This window comes from Panthera uncia, chromosome D4 (assembly GCF_023721935.1).
Source record: "Panthera uncia isolate 11264 chromosome D4, Puncia_PCG_1.0, whole genome shotgun sequence".
Classification (NCBI taxonomy): Eukaryota; Metazoa; Chordata; class Mammalia; order Carnivora; family Felidae; genus Panthera; species Panthera uncia.
This window is the reverse complement of record NC_064807.1, coordinates 83,631,910-83,655,791: the sequence shown is the minus strand read 5'-3', so window position 1 is coordinate 83,655,791 and position 23,882 is coordinate 83,631,910. Positions and strand designations below refer to the sequence as shown.

The 23,882-nt window shown below is 44.7% G+C and overlaps 2 protein-coding genes across 4 annotated transcripts in view; one reads left to right on the top strand and one right to left on the bottom strand.

Moving 5' to 3' along the window:
• The window catches only part of RPL12 (ribosomal protein L12), a 534,927-nt gene that overhangs the window by 121,471 nt on the left and 389,574 nt on the right, over window positions 1–23,882 (top strand). The window lies entirely within an intron of this gene.
• The window catches only part of GARNL3 (GTPase activating Rap/RanGAP domain like 3), a 149,947-nt gene that overhangs the window by 82,754 nt on the left and 43,311 nt on the right, over window positions 1–23,882 (bottom strand). For both annotated transcript variants that reach the window (XM_049637751.1, XM_049637741.1), the window contains exon 4: window positions 410–484. In XM_049637751.1, the coding sequence (XP_049493708.1) occupies window positions 410–484 (75 nt within the window). The remainder of the gene's footprint in view (window positions 1–409; window positions 485–23,882) is intronic.

Here is a 23,882-nt window from a genome sequence, read left to right as displayed (position 1 = left end):
ATTTTTGAGAGAGTGCAAGCGAGAGAGGGGCAGCGAGGGGGGGGCACACAGGATCTGAAGCAGGGCTCCAATTCGTGAACCATGAGATCATGACCTGAGCTGGAGTCGGACGCTCAACCGACTGAGCCACCCAGGTGGCCCTATTAAAGATCTTCTAAAGGGTCTGCATCACCCTATTACCAGCACCGTTCATACAAAGAATAATGGCATTTTTCCCTTCATGTCTGCTTCAAGTGAAGCTCTAAAGAGCTCCATTTAGCTCTTCCTAGGCTGCACTGAGGCAAGTGTTCTGTGGTAACGAGCATCACAAACGCCTCACTGCTGTATCGCAGGTGCTACAGCCATGGCTTAGCTCCTGGGGCTATAATCACGTGCTTAGTGACAATACAGGGGGACGGGGCTTCCTTACCTCATCTGAAGAGCCATTTTCCACTCTGAATCTTCCAGCCCTTTGGATGGCTCCATCGGCGTCACTAGAAATAAGCTAGGAGACAAGAGAGCTCTCAGTTAGGTAGCTGGGTCACCATGTGGAAAGCCCCTTCTGTCCGTCTGTGTCCGTCCTATAAGTAAGCCAAATCCTACGAGAGCTGGAGGGCCCAGCCTAGAAGAGAACGGTTTTTCTGAAGCTCTGTCAGCCAAGCCCTCACACAGTCGGCCCCCACAGTCTTTAGGAAGCTGAAGAGTGAGGACTCCCTGCCCCCTACAACCCACAAGAGGAGGGAAACAAGAGCATCAAATCTAAACGTGAACATTTAAATAAAATCTAAACGTGGACATATGCCAAAACTGAACAAATATTAAAGTAATGCTCCCTGGAAAAACAACCTTAATACACATCACATGTGGACAAGTGCAGCTCACAGATGGCAAAACTGAAAGCCAAGTCTCAAGTTCGGCCCTCTTCACAGGAAAGCCTAAAAAACAATTAATGGCTGGCATGAACTCAAGCCTCTACTAACATCACAGAAAGCTCTTGTGCCTCAGTTTTAAACAGTCTCCACAAGGCCAATTAGCCCCTTCCCAGGCAGGCGGGCTCAATGTGAGCTCTGGCAACATGATGCTTGCAAACAGGCCGTCTTCAAGAAGCTCACCGGTAGGGTGACATGAGTGAGATCGGGCGTTGGTGCATCAGTCCTAAAATTACTGATTCAAGATTTCATTTATTTTCTCCCAAAACGCCTAGATTTCTCAGTAGCAACTTGGGAAAATGACATGTTTTTTTTTTTGTTTTGTTTTTGTTTTTTTTTTTTTTAACTTTAAATCTGTCCACAATTTGTAGCAAAGATGTGGCAAAAATTTCCATTTCCCAGACTCATTAGAAAGTGCTTGCCCTGGCAGGGGTGGGGGACACTTCTTACCTAACTCAAGACTCACCTGGTCAAACACATACACAATTTCTTAAGAAAGATTGTTAGCTCGTAGTTTTGCTCGTGTTGAGAGACATGAAGGTGTGGAAATGGAAGAAAATCAGGGGAAAACTTCCCAAGGACAACGATTTGCAAAAGGCTTATAAATCTTTTCCACGATAACTATAAAAATAACAGTATCTATTTTTTTAAATTTTTAAAAAATGTTTATTTTTGACAGAGAGAGAGACAGAGCATGAGTGGGGGAGGGGCAGAGAGAGGGGGAGACACAGACTCCGAAGCAGGCTCCAGGCTCCGAGCTGTCAAGCACAGAGCCCGACGCGGGGCTCAAACTCACAGACCGCGAGATCATGACCTGGGCCGAAGTCGGACACTCAACCGACTGAGCCACCCAGGCGCCCCAACGGTATCTATTTTTTATTGAGCGTTTATCCACACCCTGTACTCTTCTGACCTTCACATGCATTGTCTCATTTAACTCTCAAAACAGCAAAACAGGTGGGTACCATCACTGTTCTCATTTACCAATGAGGAAACTGAGGCAGAGAAAGGTAAATAAAATAACCAGTTGTAGTCACATACTGGTTAGTACGTGGTAGGCCTGGGGATGTGAACACAGGCAGACAGACTTCAGAAACCCATTATCCTTACCTAACCGTCCACCATGGAAAGTCCACGAAAAGGCGCAGGTTTTAAACCTATTCTTTATCCTGCAAAACCATTTCTAAAAATAAATGAAAGGATTTTTATATGTATGTTTAGCTATTTATGGCATCAGATTATTCCATGGTCGGTAAACTGAAGATGAGCCACAGAGACTTTGTGGTATAGAATTTATCCCTGCCTGGGGCACCTGGGTGGCTCAGTCGGTTAAGTGTCTGACTTCGGCTCAGGTCATGATCTCACAGTCCGTGGGTTCAAGCCCCGCAGCGGGCTCTATGCTGACAGCGTGGAGCCTGCTTTGGATATGTTTCCCTCTCTCTGCCCCTCCCCTACTCAGTTGCGCACACACTCTCTCTCTTAAAAATAAACATTAAAAAAAAAGAACTTAACCCTGCCCAACAGAAGTGTGGCCTTTGGCCTCGGCTTCGGAGAGGTGATCTCTGAGCCCTGGAAATGTTCTGCAGGAGTGTCTATTTACCTGGGACTTTGAGCCGTACAGGAGAAGAACATGAGTTGTGGTGGGGGCTTTGGGTTACACGGTATGAGATCTACCTCTGGACACCAAGGCTCAGGTGAGCCTCCCTGGTGCATGTACTGCCACATGTCCTTGCCAGGAGGAGTTAATGCTGTCCGTGACCCCACTGGGAGAGGACACCAGGAAGCTGCATGTGGAACCCTCCTGGATTCTGTCCCGCGTGCCTGTTCCCTTGGCTGATCCTAATCTGTAACCTTTTGCTGTAATAAACCATAAACGAGTTTAACAGCCTTACCTAGACTCTGTGAGTCTCCTTATGGCAAATGATTGAACCTGAGAGTAGCCCTGGGGACCCCCGTACTCTGCAGTGAATGTCAAAAGTGAGGTCTGGTAGGCTGCTGCCTAGTTTAGAGAGGCCGATTCTAAAGTATAAGGGCAAGATGAACGTAGTTCTCCTGGCATCACTGCCATTTTCACAGGGGGAAGTATAGAGGATTCAGTGTCAATTTCTTCTTTGCCTATGAGCTTCTACTCATGGTCTGTTAAAATATTAAAATTTAGGCCACAGCAAACAGGTTTCAAGTCAAGTGTTCTTGGTGTAGGCTGCCTCAAGGGCTTTGGGAGAAGTGTTCTGAGGTCGCATCTGGAGAGGAAAGAGAGCTGCAGTCAATTAATTACGTCTGACACAGGTGTATAAAGAGACAGGAGGATGAGCACTCCCCTGAATTAGAGGTTGGTAGATACAGTCCTTGCTGGAGCTGGTAACAACCAGAATTCAAAGGCTCGGGAGAAGAGCTGACAGTCATTCACTGATTCACTCGTTCACTCATATAACAAATACAGAATGTCTACCACTATATTCCACACACTGACGGGCACAGGCAATAATGCCCTTTCCTGTGCTGAGATCAGAACAAGAAGGTTATTGCTTGTCTTGCTTCAAAGGTTCAAGAAGCAGAAAGGAAGAACATGTTCAATGATCTGATGGCTGGAAGGAATCTGGCTCCCTCTGAACTTACGATCCCGAAACCCACAGGCACTGAACTCGGGCCTCAGGCTGACCTGGTTAACTCTCTCGCCTTTCCCGTCTCTACCACCGGCATCCGCACCCAAGTCGCTGTCATCTTTCCCCCAGATGACTGCAACCGCCTCCTAGCAGGTTGATGCACCCAGGCACCCTTGCTTCTCTCTGACCCAGTCTGCACACCGTAGCTGGGCGATTTTGGCAAACTGCATCTGTGACTGTCCCACGATCTCACTTCTGTCCACACTGCTCCTTCTCACCAGAGGACCTGCAAGGAAGGCCTCTCCCATTTTCCCCTAAAGAACTCCTGCTCACCTTTCAAATTCACTGCAGTCAGGGGACTTCCGCGCCCTTGCCGCCTGGGAAAAGTTCTAGAGCAGTCCTGTTGAGTTGTGAGTTACATTTCTTTGTGCGATTACTTGATTCATGCTGTTTCTTCTCATGTGCTCCCTCTACTCCCCAACGATAAGCTCCATGGAGACAGCGATTATGTTGGTTTTTCTCCCCACTGCATCCCCAAAGCTAAGCACACTGTCTGACGGTATAAATGTTCACTAAATACTTTGCAAATAAAAAATATGTGAATGGGCCGAGGCCAAATTCCTACTGAAATGACCAAAGGAATATAAAAATGCAGGCAAGATGGATGCCAGTTCTGGAAACCAGAGGTTCATGACTCAAGCAAGAAATTTCCAGGAAATCCTACCAGGTCTATCATAAAGGAAAGACCAAAGTGAAGGACAGGCCAAAGGACCTAAATCACCACGTGCAAGGGAAAGTGAAGCTTCGCAGTAACTGAATCAGATCTAGCACATCAGACTGGCACCCTGAGCTCCTGCTGGCAGGGCCTGCCTCAGGTGAGTGTGGGTGTGAGGGCAGTAGGTGGGCAGGTGACTTATAGGTCACGCTGGCGAAGTGATTTGGTGCTGGCACGCAGAATGGCAGTCCCAGGGCTCCCCCTCACAGCTGGTCTGGGCAGCTGGCTAAATAAAGCAGAAGGTACCAGGCTGGCTGGTCCTGATGAAGACTGGAACACCAGCCGACGCGAAAGGAAACAGTGCTCCAATGAACTTGGCGAGGAGGACGATAGCGATGCAGAAAAAAATCCTTCTGATGCAGCAGAGAAGCTATTTCTGTCCACAGTTTCTTTTCTGTTATTCCTCATACCTGTGATCTGGCCAACTGAAACTACAGGAAATTGAAACTCTCCCCATCATTGGAAGATCTGACTCAGGAATGAAAGTGTCTGTCAGAACCCATCTAAATGTCCGATACCATACAATGCAGAAGTCCCCTGCCCCAGCTCTTCCTATGGGGTGCAGGGTTCTGGCTACCACCAAGATACACTCCAGCCAACTTCTACAGTAATGGAGCATAGCTGGGCTCATGGCTAGACCAGTGTCCCTCAAGGTGGCTGTCTGACTTAATTCCTTTCGCTTGAAGGTGGCTCCAAGTCCCAGGTGGCATGTAGGGAGCTAGGCCCGTGTGCCTCAACTTTTCCTCTAGGAGATACCAAAAAGAACAATGAACAAATCCCAAGGAAAGCAAGGGGAAGGAATCAATAAAAATATCAGAGTAGAAATTATAGATTCAAAAAGACAGCAGAATCAATAAACACATCCAAGAAATCACGAGCAAGTCTGATTTTAAAAAGCAAGGAACAAACACAAATGCAGAGCCATAATGTAGAAAATATAACTAAGAAGAAAGAGATTTTTTTTTAAAAGCTGGACAGAATGCTCCATGAGATGACGCGAGCATTACCAAAACCTTCAAGGAAACGGACATTCTCCAGGAAGATATACAAAATGAAAACTGGTTTCAGAAATGCAATGCCAGTGGCTACATGTAGAGCTGGGGCGGTAGTCAGAACATGGCCCCACAGAGGGGGCCCTGGCTCAGAGGGGCTTCTGAGAGGCCAGGGCCCCGTCCCCCACATGACAGCACATGCTCACTCGCAGGGAGGCGGCCAAGGGTCCCCTCAAAGAAGAAAGGAGCAGAATCCCTTTGCATTCGTTTTGATGCAGAAGTTCAGGGAAAGGGGGTTCACATGTATGTGACATCAGTGATAGAAAAGGGGACGGGATTTTCATTTTATTTTCCTTTATCTTGTCTCCCATCTGTGATTTGGTCATACGCCAAAGGAAGGGCCGTGCTGAGGAAAGCTGCCCAAGAGAGAGAAAAAGAAGGCGGTGAATCAGACGACCATTTGGCTAGCGAGGGATTCCTTCAGAGTTCTTGCCCTGCCCAATACTGCAGCCACCAGCCCCATTTAGATTTATTTTTCCATCACTTCCAAGAAAAGATAATAAAGTTCGCTTCCTCAGTTGCACTAGTGACACTCGGATGCTTGGTGTTTCCACGTGGCTACTAGACTGGACGGTACAAATCACAAATTGCCACAGTCCCAGAAAGTTCTGTCCGACAGGACTGTGACGTGCTGGACGTGGAGGTCACTCTGGGTGACTGGGACCAAACCGGTTTCTCAGGCTGAAATTCCTTCAGTTAGTTAAATACACTAAAAACGCTGGAAATTCATGGAAATTTAACATCTTGAGTAGAGGCTTTGGTCCAAACTCAGCCAAACCACAACAGATTCATTTAACACTAAACTGCGTTCAATGTAATAGATGTTTTGTTTCTGGAAAAAAAGGTAATATCCAAACAATCACATCCATTTGTATGATTTAACAAATTAATTTAAAAGAAAAAAAATTAAAAACAGGAAGCATAAAATGTTATTCATTGCTGTAAGTAACAGTATTATTCGTTTAATATTATAGGCAATTAAATGAGAATATTTCCTACGTTAATATGAATATGTAATTTTTCAAAAACAAAAGGCTCTTTTTCTCTTAATTGCTTTGGTTCTTGGGGCTGGTGTCTGTTTCCATTCTAGGATTCCCTGGGATCTCTCTCTTTTTTTTTTAAAAGTTTATTTGCTTATTTTTAGAGAGAGAGAGCACGTGCACAGGGGAGGGGAAGAGAGAGAGGGAGAGAGAGAATCTCTGGCAGTCCCGATCCCACAAACCACAAGATCGTGACCTGAGCTGAGATCAAGAGTTGAAAGCTTAAATGACTGAGCCACCCAGGTGCCCCCCCTCAGCCCAGGATCTCTGTTTATCATGCACTGTGTACTTCACATTCAGGTATATAAATCACAGAAACAGTATTTTAACCTAGAAAAAATATCTCAAAAAGTTAATATACATCTTAAAAAATAGTATTTCAGATTTCTTAAAGCAAATTTTTTTTTTTTTTAAGGGGCACTGGGGTGGCTCCAGTCGGTGAAGCATCCAACTCTTGGCTTCAGCTCAGATCATGATTTCACAGTTCATGGGATTCTCTCTCTCCTTCTCTCTCTGCCCCTCTCCTGGCTCATTCTCTCTCAAAATAAATAAATATTTAAAAGTTTATTTATTTAAGAGAAAGGGTGGGTGGAGGGCAGGGGCAGAGAGAGAGGAAGACACAGAATCTGAAGCAGGCTCCAGGCTCTGACCTCCAAACTGTCAGCCAAGAGCCTGATGCGGGGCTCGAACTCAAGAACTGTGAGATCATGACCTGAGCCAAAGTTGGATGCTTAACCAACGGAGCCAACCAGACACCAGATTTCTTTTTTTTTTTAATTTTTTTTTTCAACGTTTATTTTATTTTTGGGACAGAGAAAGACAGAGCATGAACGGGGGAGGGACAGAGAGAGAGGGAGACACAGAATCGGAAACAGGCTCCAGGCTCCGAGCCATCGGCCCAGAGCCCGACGCGGGGCTCGAACTCACGGACCGTGAGATCGTGACCTGGCTGAAGTCGGACGCTTAACCGACTGCGCCACCCAGGCGCCCCCAGACACCAGATTTCTACACACTTCCCTCCTCATTTCCTTTCTTTACAACGAGTGGTTCCGAGTGTGAGTTTCAACATCCAACTGTTTAGGTTCAAATCCCAGTTCTGCACTTATTAGTTGTGTGACCTTGGGCAAATCACTCAATTTTTCCTCTCTAAATTTTAGTTTACCTCTAAAATAGGGATAATGATTGTAGCCACTTCCAGTCTTATGGAGAACATCCAATAATATAAAGCAGTGCCTGGGCATAGGGAGTGCTCAATAAATGTTATAACAACATATATACTAATCAGATGATTAATATAAAATTATCTGATTGGCACATGTACCCCAGTGTTTATAGCAGCGCTTTCAACAGCAGTCAAATTATGGAAAGAGCCTAATTGTCCATCAACTGATGAATGGATAAAGAAGATGTGGTTTATATATACCATGGAATACTACTTGGCCATGAGAAAGAATGAAATCATGCCATTTGCAGCAACATGGATGGAACTGGAGGGTATTATGCTAAATGAAATAAGTCAGAGAAGGACAGATATCATATGTTTTCACTCATATGTGGAATTTGAGAAACTAACAGAAGACCGTGGGGGAAGGAAAGGGGAAAAAATAGTTACAGAGAGGGAGGGAGGCAAACCACAAGAGACTCTTAAATACAGAGAACAAACTGAGGGTGGATGGGGGGTGGGGGAGAGCGGAAAAACGGTGATGGGCATTGAGGAGAGCACTTGTTGGGATGAGCACTGGGTGTTGTATGTAAGCCAATTTGACAATAAAGTATATTCATAAAAAAATAAAATAAATATAATTCCCTGATTATTATGGTTAGTATGATTAAACTGTTTTAAAGCTTAATTTAAATGCTTGTAAGCTCTGTTTAAACATTTGTCTATCTAGCAAACAGTAGCGAGAACCTATTTTTTAGGGCCTGTACTAACTGCTGAACTTATAAAGACAAATGCAACATGATCGTTGCCCTGGAGGAGCCCAAAGCCTAGTGGGAGAGAAGCACACATATAAACAGATAAATCACCACACAACCTGGTTAAATGTCATAACGGTAGCAAGAATGGGGTGCTGGGGGAGGTCAGGGGCTGGAGAGACCAACTGTGCCCGGGGGAACTGGAGAAGGTTTCATCGCTATAATGAAATTTATTCTGGAAGGTGTACAGGACCTTTGAGAAATGATTTCCAACAGAAGCAGATTTTTTTTTTAATTTAACTACAAATACGAGTCAAGAAAACCCATTTGACTCTGTCTATGCAAATCACAGGCACGCGTGCACGCACACACACACACCTGACTTAAAAAGTACTACTCAGAAAGAATGAAAGTTTAAATGTTTCCATCAAAAACAGTTGTTGGGGCACCTGGTGGCTCATTTGGTTAAGCGTCTGGCTCTTGGTTTTGGCCCAGGTCATGATCTCACAGTTTGTGAGTTTGAGCCCAGCATCAGGCTCTGTGCTGACAGTGTAGAGCCTCCTTGGGATATTCTCTCTCTCTCTCTCTCTTTCTCTCTCTCTCTCTCTCTCTCTCCCTCCCTCCCTCCCTCCCTCTCTCCCTCTCTCCTTCTCTCAATATAAATAAACTCTAAAAAAATTGTTGAATCGGGGCACCTGGGTGGCTCAGTCGGTTAAGCGGCCGACTTCAGCTCAGGTCACGATCTCGCGGTCTGTGAGTTCGATCCCCACGTCGGGCTCTGTGCTGACAGCTCAGAGCCTGGAGCCTGTTTCAGATTCTGTGTCTCCCTCTCTCTCTCTGACCCTCCCCCGTTCATGCTCTGTCTCTCTCTGTCTCAAAAATAAATAAATGTTTAAAAAAAATTGTTGAATCATTTTCTACACCTGAAACTAATATAACACTGTATGTTAACTATACTTCAGCAAAAAAAAAAAAAAAAAAAAAAAAAAGGGGGGGGGCAGAGGTAAATGGGGCCTAAAGATGGGTACAATGAACCATCCCCCGACTGGTGAGTGCCGCACCTGGAGCCCGTCTCCTAGTCACTCTTGATTCACTTCTCCTGCAGGGAGAGGCAAGGGGCAGGGTACAGGGACCAGAGATGCTCTCTTTCTCCCTCTCCTCACCTTGATCCTATCCTGCTTGTGCCAAGGGCCAGGGAGAAGACTTGGGGGCCTGGGCAGCTGGAGTGCTGGCCACCAGCACGCAGGTCAGACCACCCAGGTTGGTTAGATGATCCTCCAGCCAGGAGAATAGATGTTGGTCGAGAGAGAACCACCGAGGCCTCAGATCTGGGCTCAGACTCTTCATCGTCATCACCATCCCTGGCCACCACCCTCAGCAAATGCAGCATCCATCACAAGGATTCACCTGCTGTCTTGAGCTCATGTCCTCTGCTTTCTCAAATCCAATGACCTCACTTATTTCATGGCTTTACCACGGCTAAAACCCCAAACACGTTCTCACTCACACTGCCATAGCTCTGTCATCACATACGTAGCTTGTAACCCACTTTGGCCCTTTTGGTAAATGTCCTGGCTGGCACCCGTGGTCAGTTATGGCAACGCTACGCTTACCAACACAACCTCATGCTCCCACGCCAAGCCCCAGCTCTCAACCACCTCCTACAAGGACGCCCTCGCTCTTTCTCTTCTGTGTTCAAAGACACACAAGTTTCCATGAGAAGAGGCCTACAAGCTCAGGCTACTTGACCCTGGCTAGACCTTAATTACCACTCCCTAATTCCTTTCTCTGTTCTCGTCTCACTTTCCAGGACACCTCCCACGTTGTCCCGGCTTGTCAGTCACCAAGTCATCACTGCAGACACACTCTTTCTTCAAAGAGATGACCTCTCCACCTATTTTACTGACAAATCTGAGGCCACACTTCTCAGTAAAATGGCAGTGCTGACATTTGACCTTCCATCTCAAAATACATCTGTCTTGGCTTCCTCATTAAAACAGTATCTGGCCATCAGTCCTTGATACACAGCTTCCCAGCAAAATACCTGTGAAGATTCAGCATGAAGGATGACAACTCATGGGTCTGAAGAAAGGCTGCCCATCCCCTGGCCAAAATCGCAGGGCTTTTCCTACTTACTATATGGCCAATGGAGAAGAATGGAGAAACACATTTGCTCATGAACTTTGTTGCCTGACATAGAGCAAATCTGTGGTCAGCACAGAAAGCTGGAGGGCACTTTATTCCTCCCTCCACGGTCTCGTCTTGGCTGAGAGACGTTGGGTCTATATGAAGAATAATAATAAAACACCGGGAGTCGTCCTTCTACTGCATGGGTACTGCACTTTAAACGTTTTTTGTTTTTTTGTTTTGTTTTGTTTTGTTTTGTTTTTTTTGAGACAGAGAGAGAGAGACAGAGCATGAACAGGGGAGGGTCAGAGAGAGACAGAGGGAGACACAGAATCTGAAACAGGCTCCAGGCTCTGAGCTGTCAGCACAGAGCCCAACGCGGGGCTTGAACTCACAAACCGCGAGATCATGACCTGAGCCGAAGTCGGATGCTTAACCGACTGAGCCACCCAGGCGCCTCTGGGTACTGCATTTTAAGGTAGCTGCAGCCATACTAGCGCCTCTTTTTTATCCTAAGAAAACACTGGGAAGGAAGTGGGGAGGGAGGGAGAGAAAGTCCATGTTAGAAAACGCAGTCTTCATAAGCAGAGTGCCACAGGCAGGGAGACAGACAGGAGTCCTGGAGCAAAGCATCCTGGGAGTACAGTTTTGCCACTACGCCCAAGGGTGGTTGGGATGGAGACGTTCAACCTCGTCATAATCTCCATTCTATCCTTTAATCCACACAGACGCCATTTTCTCAAGCTTATGTGAAGAGCTGAGCACACGTTACTTCCATACCCCTTTTCCCATCAGATTGCTGCTATCTGTACCCCCCTAAGCCCCTGCTCTACAGATAAATTCTGGAGCCGCTGGTTCAGAGCAGCCAAAGCCAAGCATGGAGAACATCCTATCTCCCTCCTACAGAGCTTTACAAGACAAACACCAGCTAGACACTGGACATTGATCAGAGAGCTTTGTACAACCACTGGCCATTCAGCTCTCCAGCTCAGAGAAGACGCGGTGCCCAAAAGAACAATGAGAGCTGATGGCCAGTCATATATTCTGTCTGTTGAAAAATACAAGGTCCAAATCCAAAGAGTTGTTTTTGTTTGAAGATTTCTATTGAAAAACAAAACAAAAAACCGAACATGGGAGCTATGAAAAAAAAATGCTACATATGGTCTTGAAAACCAGAAAGGAAAGCACACCATTTTTTTTTTTTTTAACCATGAAACCAAAATTTCAGAAAGGCAGTTGCTGTCCTCAGTAGGACAGAAGACATGATCTTTGCAACAAGCGCATAAAGTTTTTGGAAGGGATTAAAAAAATAAGACCAAAAAATACAAATGCAGGATTAACATCCTCACTGACGGGAAGCAAGATGTTCATTGTAGAAAACAGCAACAGTGTTATATTCATTATTTAAGATGCCTCCCCAGAATGGAAAGGAACAAAGTGAAATGAAAACAACGAGAAAGAAAAGACAGTTATAAAGGGAAGAGAAAAAAGATCTTTCTTACTGTTTTGAGGGGGACAATGAGCAATAATCAAAGAGAAGAAAATATTCATCCCTGACATAAGACCAGGGACCAAGAATCAAAGGGATGCAATGTTTTAGGCAAAAATTAATGAAAAGAGAAACACACAGAGAAGTTACTGGAAACTTCAACAAATTTTTTTAATGTTTTTCTTTATTTTTGAAGGAGAGAGAGACACAGCATGAGCAGGGAGGAGCAGAGAGAGAGGGAGACACAGAATTCGAAGCAGGCTCCAGGCTCTAAGCTGTCAGCACAGAGCCCAACGCGGGGCTTGAACTCACAAACCATGAGATCATAACCTGAGCCGAAGTCGGACGCTTAACCAGCTGAGCCACCCAGGAACCCCAGAAGTTACTGGAAACTTTAAAACAAAAAAGAAAGAAGAAAATCTGAGAAAAACTCCAGGCAGGAAAGGTCACCAAGGAAGAAAATGAACTGCCCCGGGCTAATCTTTGGAAGGCTGTAAGGCAGAAGATGACCATGGTGGGTTCATAGCGTCCCCCCAATTTACGTCCATCTGGAACCTCAGAATGTGCCCTTATTTGCAAAGAGGGTCTTTGCAGATGTGATTAAGACGAGGTCATATTGGATCAGGGTGGGACAGAAATCCAAGGGCTGGCGTCTTCACAGGAGAAAAGCGAGGGAGGTGCTGATGTGGGTGGAGGGGAGAAGCCCTTGCGATGACGGCAGCAGAGACTGAGGGAGGCAGCCATAAGCCCCAAGGATGACAGGGATTGCAGACAACCCTGGAGGCTGGAAGACACAAGGCAGGATTTTTCCCTAGAACCTTCAGAGAAGAAAGGCTCTGCTGTCATGTTGATTTCAGGCTCCCGGCCTCCAGCACTGTGAGAGGATACATTTCGGACTTTCCAAATCATCCACTTTGTGGTCATTTGTTACAGAAGGCCTATGAAGTGAATATAATATCAGACCAGAATGTGTCAAGTTTTGAGAGACAAAGGTGGTAATTCGGAAATTTTAAAACCAGCCAAGTCATTCTTATGGAAGGCATTACTTGAGATGGTCTCAGATACGTAATGATCGAGAAAAGATCCCCTCACACACTGCCTCAAACTTACCTGAACTCTAGGACAAGGACACCACAGTATTATGTCTGGAGGTCATAGCCACGCGATCAAACATGAAGGAGAAAGAAGACATTTGTATGGGAGGAGAAAAGTTGCTTGTGGAAGAGCATCTATGCTTTCAAAAAGATTATACGTTGTTTTTTTTTTTTTTAATGTTTATTTTTGAGAGAGAGACAGAACAAACGAACGAACGAACATGAGCAGGGGAGGGGCAGAGAGAGAGAGAGGGAGACACGGAATCCAAAGCAGTCTCCAGGCAATGAGCTGCCAGCACAGAGCACGATGCAGCGCTCAAACCTATGACCCACGAGATCCTGGCCTGAGCCGAAGTCAAATGCTTAAACAACTGAGCCACCTAGGTGCCCCGATTATATGTTGTTTTTAAGTAAACATATCAATAAAATATACAAACTCATCTTGTATATAAGTTTAATTTCTAAAGGGACATAATAGTAAATCTTCATAGTGATTATCTGTAGGTGGTAGGATTATAGATGAATTTAATTTTCCTATGCTTTTCAGTATATTTCAAATTTTCTATAACAAATGCGTACTCATTTTACAATCAGAAAAGTATATTTAGAAGTATGTTGGCATGTACACACACACACACACACACACACACACACACACACACACACACAGACTGGGAAGTAATATAAAAAATCTGAGAAGAGAAAAAGAATCTATCAGACACCAGATTTTTAGCAAAACCGTTTTCTTAAGCTAATATGCAGACCTCTGGCAGTGAGCTAATGGGGACACAATAACAAAAGAAGCATGAGCCTTGCCCACTAGAAAAGGCAAAATTGCTCACGAATAATTACAATGTAAAATATGACAGGTGTCATAGAGAAAGGCAAAGAAATGGAGGGTTCTCGGGAGGGAAAGATGACTCTCCCATGGGGGAATCAGGTAAAGCTGCTTGGAAAACAGACCTGACAGATGCTTATTTCGAGAAGGCATTTTAGAAGGAAAGAGAGCCATAAAGAGGCCCCAGGCACCTGGGTAATGGCAGGTAAACGCCTGTTTGGCTGGATCCTGGGCCATATGAGCAAAGGTTTCAAAGACAAGCTGGAGAGAGACTATGGGAAAGCCTTAAACGTCAGGCTAAAGAGTTCCTACTTTATTCAATAAACAAAGGAGACAGACAGAAGGTTTTCTGCTGGTGGTGCTACTTGTTTGTTTGTAAGCATCCAGATGATGTTGACAGAGCTGAATATTTGGGAAAGAACTCTTTACAGCATTAAGGAAATCAAAGCCTCCAAACTGCCCCAAATCTGGCAAACTCGATGTAATCTTATCAAAACTGGTTGAATGCCATCTTTTGAGATGTCAGGGAGACAAGACAAAGTGCCAGAAGCTCAGGGAAAGAGGAAATGACATAAATGTCACACAAAGAAGGGAGTACACAGAAGCAAACATTCCTGTTCTTCTCCTCTTCCTATCTCCTTAAGAGATCAAATGGGAAACGTATAAGGACCTTGAAGTCACTTTGACCATGGAAGCTTATAAAAACTGTGCCCTACTCAGCCCACCCCAGACATAATGAATCAGAACCTGAAGTTTAAACAGACTCCTGAAGTGAGTTTTATGCACAATAAAGTTTGAGGGGCAATGGAGCAGGCCATAACATGGCAAGATAACTTTTCGGTAAATACAACTTTTGGATACTTACAGTAAAACCTTGGTTTGCAAGTATAATTTGTTCCGGAAACATGCTTGTAATCCAAAGCACTTGTATGTCAAAGTGAATTTCCCCATAAGAAATAACGGAAACTCAGACGATTCGTTCCATAACCCAAAAATATTCATATAAAAATGATTATAATACTGTAATATAATACAAAATAGTAAAGAAAATACAAAACATAAAGAAAAATAAACAAACTAACCTGCACTTACCTTTGAAAACCTTCGGTGGCTGGTGTGAAGGAGGCAAGAGTGAGGAGGTTTATTGTGTAGGACCACTTCTCACTATCACTAATGGAAACGCTGCTATCTATTGGCTCAATGGAATTTTTCTCTGCATGGGGGACCATTGTATATGCTTGCACGGATGCTGACTACAGTACAGTATTATTAAACTCTTGTCATCTACTGTATTTAATGTAACTGGCAATAAGGCAACAGAGGAAAGGGTCTATATCTGCAGGCAGCCTGAAATGAATGAAGCAAAGCATTCATTCCTAAGCTTACTCTTCTATGGAAAAGCAAAGGATTGTCCATAGGTGCTTTGAAATGACAAAACAATACACCGATGCCAGTTGTGGGCACCTTCCAACATTCTGAAAAATCACCGATCTCTGTCAAACACGGAGGCCTGAGACCGAGTATCCGAGCATGGGAGACCATCACCCACAATCCCGCTGCGTGCACGAGAAAGAATCATTGGCTCAGTTGTGATCATGTGATGTTCAGCATCACGTACTACTCCTATTGCAAGACATCGCTTGTTTATCAAGTTAAACTTTATTAGAAATGTTGGCTCGTCTTGTGGAACACTCACAGAACAAGTTACTCTCGATCCAAGGTTTTACTGTACTACTGTGGATGAGGTGAGGTGGGGCGGGGCGGGGGGGGGGGGCAAGCTCTACAACTTAATAGTTGTGTGACCTTGAACAAATTCATGAATCTCTGAACTTTAGTTATCTCATCTATAAAATGGGGGTAGTAATACCTCATCAGGTGAGTGTGGAATTTAAATTAGTATAAATACATACATGTGTATTTCCATGGGTGTGTGTGTGTATGTGTGGATCTACCTACCTACCACTCAAAAGGCTGTCTAGCGTGGTACGTGCACATCCGTGTGGATAAAGGACAATTTAGGCATGAAGTCCATCTAGGGCATAAAACCAATAGGATTTGGTAAGACATTGGATGTGGGGTTTGGTTTCTGGAATTAGCCCCTGAAAAGAAGGCAGTACCGTCCACTCAGGGGCTTGGGGGCAGGGAAGAAGGACAGCCTGAATTCAGTTTGGGGCATGTGGAGGTTCACTTGCCTGCAGGCCATCCCAAGAGAGGCATCCAGTGGCCATCCGGGCAGATGGTTCTACACGCTGTGGATAGAGAACTGGGAAGAACACAGAGATGTGCGAGTCACCAGGCTGAAGGTAGTAAGTGAAGCCACGGGGTAGGAGAGATCACCAGGGAGGAGCATGCAGTGGGGGAGCAGTGTGTCTGAGACGGAACCCTGAGGAGCATCAAAATGTGGGGGCCCCGCAGAAGAGGAGCTGAGGAAGTGAAGCAGGGAAGGCAGGAAGATGAGGACAGAGAGTAGAGGCACAGGAGGCCCCGAGGGAGGAGAAGGTGACCACGGGCCACGCTGCAGAGTGGTCCTGTAAGATAAAGATGAGGAGCGGATTTAGTAGCGACGAGGTCTTTGTGACCTTGGCAAGAGCAGGCTCAGCGAAGGACAAGAAGGGGAAGCATCCAAAGGAGGGATTCAGAAGGGAACTAGTGGAACTATCACAGGGATCAAAAAAGAGAATTCAGAGTGTGGCTGAAATGTGCTCCCAGAGTAATTAAAAAATCTTCTCATCTCTTCAGCAAATGCAGTTTGAGACTATGATTTTAAAAGACCGTGCACCACAGTGATGACTGCAGTAGACCGATTAAAAAGCCCAGAAAGCACACAATCCTTTTCTTACACATAAAGGAAGCCACAGTTACTGCATTAATTAAGTGGGGGGAGATAGTTCAATATAAAAACGAGAATATTAGCTGTGGCTCAAAAGTAACAGTGGGCGTGAAACTGGGAGCCCTTTGTGGTCAGTCGGCCATGACAGGACTGGGGGCAGGACTTTCCCTAAACTCACCTGGTCGGGAAAGCAAGGGAAGCAAATTGTAGAGCCCACGGGTTGTCCCTTCTCTTGCAAAGAGGGTGAAAAGCTGCTCCAACCTCTGGGATGGATGTGTACTTGAAGAAAACGGCGACCTGACCCGAGACAGGCAGGGGCTGAAATGCCAGGGCCTCAGCTGAGGGGCAGGGAGAGGAGGCCTCAGTGGGACCTCAGATGCTCTTGGTCCTAGAGGCCCGGGAGACTGTCTCCTAACTGCCTTCCAGGGGGGGCAGTGAATAAGTTAAACGGGCTACACTTCCTTCCAAGGACCTAAAAAAAGAGCTCTTAATATTCAGAGCCCACATGTGAAATTCTGGAAATAAGACCAAATTCCTTTTCAACTTTAGCAGCCCTGACAGAAGTAAAACAGTAGTTTTCAAACGTGTGCGTGTGTGTTCGCGGTTGTCTGATCCCCCAGTTTTGATGGTGGACCTGTCTAAATTCAGAAGTTAAGTACAGGTTCTTAAAAGGCACTTTTAGGGGCACGTGGGTGGCTCGGTCCGTTGAGCATCCAACTTTTGGCTCAGGTCATAATCTCACGGTTCATCGGTTCAAGCCCCGTATTGGGCTCTGTTGGTGTGGAGCCTGTTTGGGATTCTCGCTCTCTCTTCTCTCTCTGATCCTCTCCCACTCATGCTCGCTCGCTCTCTCTCTCTCTCTCTCTCTCTCAAACTAAATAAATAAATCAATAAAACTTAAAAAAGAAAGCACTTACAAAACAATGAAAATATATTCTCTTCATGACAACAGTATACGAAGGTACATAACATGATATACTTTTGAGCAAGTTAAAAATTTACTTTTGCTACAACTGATGGTACCTGCTCCTGAGCCCGGTCTTCCTGAATGCTGAGGGGGCGCACGTGACAGGTGCAGGGCAGAGATCACTCTGGCCCAGGCAAGATGTGAGAGGCAAAGGATGTTATCCAACAGGCACCAAGCAAGACTGCGTGCTTGAGACACACGTTAGAAATTTGCCTCCTGGGTACGTGAAAAACCACAATCAAGGCAGAAAACTAGATTTCTTGCGAAGAATTTACCAAGTAAACAATCTATGAACAGTTTGTATCTCTGATTATCTAAAAGATAAACTTTTATACATTGGCCAGTATATTTGAAATATATATTGGTCAGAATTTGAAAGTATTTTTATAGGATGCCAGGGTACTATATCTCACTAGTTGAAGACCACAGGCATCAATAAACAAAGACCCCAGGACACCCGCTACAGCAGCAGGGAGATCCCCTCGTGGGGAAGGACATGGCAGCACGGGGATGGGAAGCCAGCAGGAAGGAAAAGCATGAGCATCCCTGGACCTGCAGAAGGTTGGGGATGGAGTATCTCCAATTCTAGGTAGGTAGGGGTGTGTGTGTGTGTGTGAACTCCACACCCAACGTAGGGCTCAAACTCATGACCCTGAGATCAAGAATGACTGAGCCAGTCAGGTGCCCCTCTCTAGTTATAGTTTTGAAACTAGAGAGGACGCTCATGCTGAATGTCATGGCTGTTTCCAAGATTTCTGCCTGGGAAAGTCTGGAGGACTTGTTTGGTATTCTTATTACAGTGTGTGTTCAGCTAGTGGAGTTGGTATCGTCTGGGGTCTCAACTCCCCAAGATGGTCACCGAAAGGCTGGTCAGGTGGTGCTAATTCTCTTCAGGTGCCACTGATCTTGGAAAGTAGGTCATAAGTCATACTATATCAACAAATAGGGTGGGGAGGAGACAAGGGTCAGAGTCATTCCATAAACCTGACTACCGTCAATGGGGGACAGAAGATACGTGGTTCAGGGCTGGATAGGGAAAAGCCTTGTTTGTTTATGCTCTACCTTATTTTTTAAAATCTTTAAAGCAGCTTACTGAGATATACCTTACTCAAAGGATGGAGTTAGATAAGAGCAAGCCCAGAACAAGGGCGAATTGGGTGTGGGTAAAGTGAAAGCAAGAGAATCTGATCAGGATGTACATTATAAAGCCCTTTAAGGTGGTGAGAGGCAAGCCATAATTAGGGCTCTGAGCCTCCCTGGAGGCCAATTCAAAGAGGAAAAAGCCCCAGTCATTGACAGGACTCCCAGTGCCCATAAGATTAACAACAGAGCAGCTCCTCAGGAGAAGCATCATACTTTTTGGTCCTGAGCAAAACTTTTCTCATAGGCCCCTTTAAAAGAGACACTTTATGGCAGACAGAAAAATCAAGAGCATCCTTCAAGAGACATACCATCTAGATTCATATGGCTTTTTTCCCATTCTGTCCATCAGGCCAAGTTAAAGACATAATGCCAAGGCACAGATCAAGAGAAGCAAGTCTAAGAGTGGCCAAGAACAGCAAGGCCAAGTTTTGGTAGCTATCTTATGGTGGACATTAATCCAGGAATTAAATTTAAACTATTATGGCATGGATGTCTCTTTGGATAATTCCTTATCAACATTCTTCTTAAAATCAAGCCTGTTAAGATTTGGCCAGAAGAGAGTTTGAAATTATATGTTTGAGCTAAAAACCTAAAGCAGAGCTACTCTGTGCTGCTGATTAAGGGCAGAATTGTCTGCTCCCAACAATCAACTTCGTTTCTTTAGAAAACAGCCTGTAAACAGTGGCTTGGAGGCTGGGCGATGAGGCCCAGGGGCTCCTGGAGGCACACAGATGTGGGTTGAAATGTCACCTTTACCGCTTCACTGCCTGTGGGACCTCTCTGAGATCATCAGTTAAATGGGGATCCATTCAATATCCACAAATGTCTCCCCCCACCATGCACCAGGTGCAGCGTAATGAAATAATGCCTACTTCCTACAATTGTTTGTGAGGGTTAAATAGGGAAATGCACCAAGCATTGAGCTCAGTGACTGGCACACAGTAAACATTCAATAAATATTGAAACTAATAATAGTAATAACAAAATAATAATCACAATAGAAGGTTTCTGGCTCCATTATAATACATAATTACATGTTGAAGGTCTCAAGGTTCTACATCACAGGGAATGGTTGCAGTGATTTTAGCCTGGAAAAGTTTCAAAGTCAGCATCACCAATCACCCACCAAGACACCAAAAATATCCAAAAAAGCACCCACACTTTTAAGCTGTGCTAACTTACTGGTAAACGCTCTGAGATAAACATGCCTGGAGGCACCTAACGGAGTCAACCTGCTATTGCAGACTTAGATATAAGCCGGTTCAATTTGGAGAACATCTGCCCAACTTGTGATTTTAGCTGCAGAATGTTGAAGTCTTGATGTTTTAGTGTTCCTGAGGGAAATATGCTGGTGCCCTCAATAATCTCTCAATTTGGTAATACTACACAGAATGTAATTTCTCCTATCAAATGCCTATGAAAACAAAAAGCCTACTCAACCCTGAACAGAGAACAAAACCACACTGTGTCAGGGACGTGGGACCAGCAGCTACGTCACTCATTAGCCAAGAATCATCTTTCTGTACAACAGTCCCACAGATATAATCCAAATTCGTGTCTGAGCAAAAATACAAATCGCTACGTATCGGGACTTCAAGAGTCCCCACACAGATAAAACCTCAGATGCTAAGCAAGTCCACAGTCAACTGTCCTTTTGATAGTGATTAGAGAGTCCCACCAGGTAGCCTTGGAGGCCACTGTGAGTTCCTAACAACAAAACCCTGCCATCCTCATAGAGAAGCATTTATGTGTCTTTCCCGTGCATCAGGGGAGAGTGCAACTCATCCAAACACAGGCTTGCATCATTGAGATCCAAGTTTAAAAAGGAATGGACAAAATACTACCCTTTGAAATTACCTTGCAGACTGTGACACCCCCAGAAGTATCCAGATGTAGGGTTATATGAATATCAGCAGCTGGGCTGGGCAGGAGAGAGATCTATATTGTGCCCATACCATTCATCATTCATAACACATCAGGTTCTTATCCACTGAGTCAAAGGCCAAGAAAAGATCAATAAAAGCTACAAACAATCTTTGCTTTTCTTGACAGATTTTGATATAAAGTGGTGAAGAATGGTCGATGGTGTAATAGCTATGCTTTGCCGAGAATGCTGCCATGAGAGACCAGACTTTCAATTCATCAAGAAGAAAAATGGCATGTATTTTAGATGGAACGCACTGCAAGCTAATGAGTCCAATTATATTGGGGGGGGGGTGCCAAAGAGGCTCATTATTCCTTTCCTTTATTTATATTTGATGGGTTAGGCTACTTTCTAATTTCAACCAAATTGAACCATTCATTCATTCAATCAATACTTACTAAGTAATGAATGTTAAGTACTCTGCTTGGTGCTAGGCAGACAGTGGTAACTAAAGAGCCACGCTTTCTATTTTTAGGAAGTTTATAATCTACACCCTTGTGTGTGGGACTGAGAAAAGTGCCAGGGAGAACAGTCCACTGGCAGAAGAAGAAATTCTCACCAGGTGTTTTTTAGTTTGAGATTGTAAATCATCTACCAGATGAGGGAATGTTAGAGAACCATTTGGCGGGGGGGAGGGTCATGCCGTTTGAAACTGAATTTTGTCTATAACGTTTTCAGAGAGAAGTTGCCCCACCCACAAACTGTGCTGAGGTGATGGGTCTAAGAGGTCTTTTTTTTTTTTTTTTTTTTTTTTAAGAGGCCGTTTTTATACCACATGATGCCACTTCCCTGAACACAACAGTGTCAATCAGGGACAGACACCTGAACCAGAGGAACCAATCTGTTCTACTTGGAATTTGAAATTAGGGCTCAAGGATGAACAGACGGTGGTGGGCATTGGGGCTGTAAGACCAGGGGAAACTAGGGGGCTGGAAGTCAATTTAGTAACAAACAACATTTAATAAGAGTTTAGTGTGTACCAGGTCTTAGAAATACAACAGTGAGCAAGAGAGACATGGTTCCCACCCTCATTCCTGGTGGATGACAGAGTAGAAAGTAAATAAATAAATGAAATAAATGGAGGGTGTTAAATACTATTAAGAAAAGAAATAGGATGCTGAGTTAGAGAACAGCATGGAGAAGAGAACCACTTTAGGGAGAGTGCCTCTCTGAAAAAGTGACATTTAAATTTTTTTAATGTTTATTTATTTTTAAGACAGGGAGAGAGAGAGAGAGAGAGAGAGTGAGAGAGAGTGAGTGAGTGAGCATGTGTGAGCGTGAGTGGAGGAGGGGCAGAGAGACACAGATTCCAAAGCAGGCTCCAGTCTGTGAGCTATCAGCACATAGCCCTACATGGGGCTCAAACACACGGACCCCAAGATCATGACCTGAGCCAAAGTTGGATGCTTAACTGACCAAGCCACCCAGGCGCCCCCGAGAAGGTGACATTTAAGCTGAAACCAGCCATGAGAAGTGCCGGAGAAGCCCATTCCAGGCAGAAGGAAGTTTAAGTGCAAAGGTCCTGGGACAGGGAAGAACTCACAGCGTTCTAGAGACTAAAATAAGGCCAAATGTGTGAAGCACAGTGAGAGAGTGGCATGAGAGAAGGTGGAAGAGGAAGGCAGAACCGGATCACACAGGCTCTTGTAGGGCTTCGTAAAGGGTCTTGAATGTGCAGCCAAGGGTTTTAGGAAAGAAAAGACACTGTATTGTCAACACTTTAAAATATCACTCTGGTGTGAGGACAGACATAGAGACTAACAGGATGGAAGAGAAAGCCTAGAAATCAACCCTTGCATATACGGTCAATGGATTTTAGACAAGGGTGCCAAGATCATTCAATGGGGAAAGGACAGTCTTTCTTTTTTTTTAAGTTTATTTATTTTGAGAGTGAGTGAGCATGTGAATAAGTGTGTGCAAGCAGGGGGAGGGCACAGAGAGAGAGACAGACAGACAGACAGAATTCCAAGTAGGCTCCACACTCAAGTGAGGAGCCTGATGTGGGGCTCGAACTCACAAACCATGAGCCCTGAGCCAAAATCAAGAGTTGGATGCTCAACTGACTGAGCCACCCAGGCACCCCAAAAGGACAGTCTTTTCAATAAATGGGGCTGGAAAAATGGATCTCCACATGCAAAATAATGAAGCCAGACCCCTGTGTCACTCCAAACACAGATGAAATAACTCCAAATAGATCATAAACCTATCAGATGAAGCTGGACCCCTACCTTACACCATATACCACATACAACAATTCAAAATGGATCAAACACAAAAAACATAAACCTAAACTATCAAGCTCTTAGAAGAAAACACAGGGTGAAATCTTCATGACATTTGGATTTGGCAGTGACTTCCTGAATATACTATTGAAAGCACCTGCAAGAAAAGAAAAAATAGATGAGGGGCACCTGGCTGGCTCAGTCGGAGGAACACATGGCTCTTGATCTCGGGGGGCATGAGTTTGAGCCCCATGTGGGGTGTAGAGATTACATAAACAAACAAACATTTTAAAAAGGAAAAATGGATGGATTGGACTTCATGAAAATTAAAAACTTCTATGCATCAAAGAATATTGTCAACAGAGTAAGAAAACAGCTAAGATAACAAGAAAAAGATTTGAAGATCATATATCTGATAAGGGAATGAGTATCTAGAATATATTAGGAACTCCTGTAACTCAGTACAAGACAAACAATTCAACAGCAAAACAAACAACCCCATTAAAAAACAGGCAAAGAGGGCAAAGAACTTCAATACCATTTCTCCAAAGGAGAAATACGAATGACCATTAAGCGCATGAAAAGATGCTCAACATCATCAATCACGAGCGAAAGGCCAATCACAACAATGAGGAGGTGCCCCTCTACATCCATCGGAATGGCTATTAAACAAAATGGAGCCAATATGGGTGAGACTGTGGAGAGAGTGGAACCCTCGTGCATCACTGATGGAAACGTAAAATGGCGCGGCCACCGTGGAAACAAGCTTGGGAATTCTCTAAGAGTTAAAAATAGAATTATTACATGATCCAGTAATTCCACTCCTAGCTAACAGACCCAAAAGATTTGAAAACAGCGACTCAGGGGCGCCTGGGTGGCGCAGTCGGTTAAGCGTCCGACTTCAGCCAGGTCACGATCTCGCGGTCTGTGAGTTCGAGCCCCGCGTCAGGCTC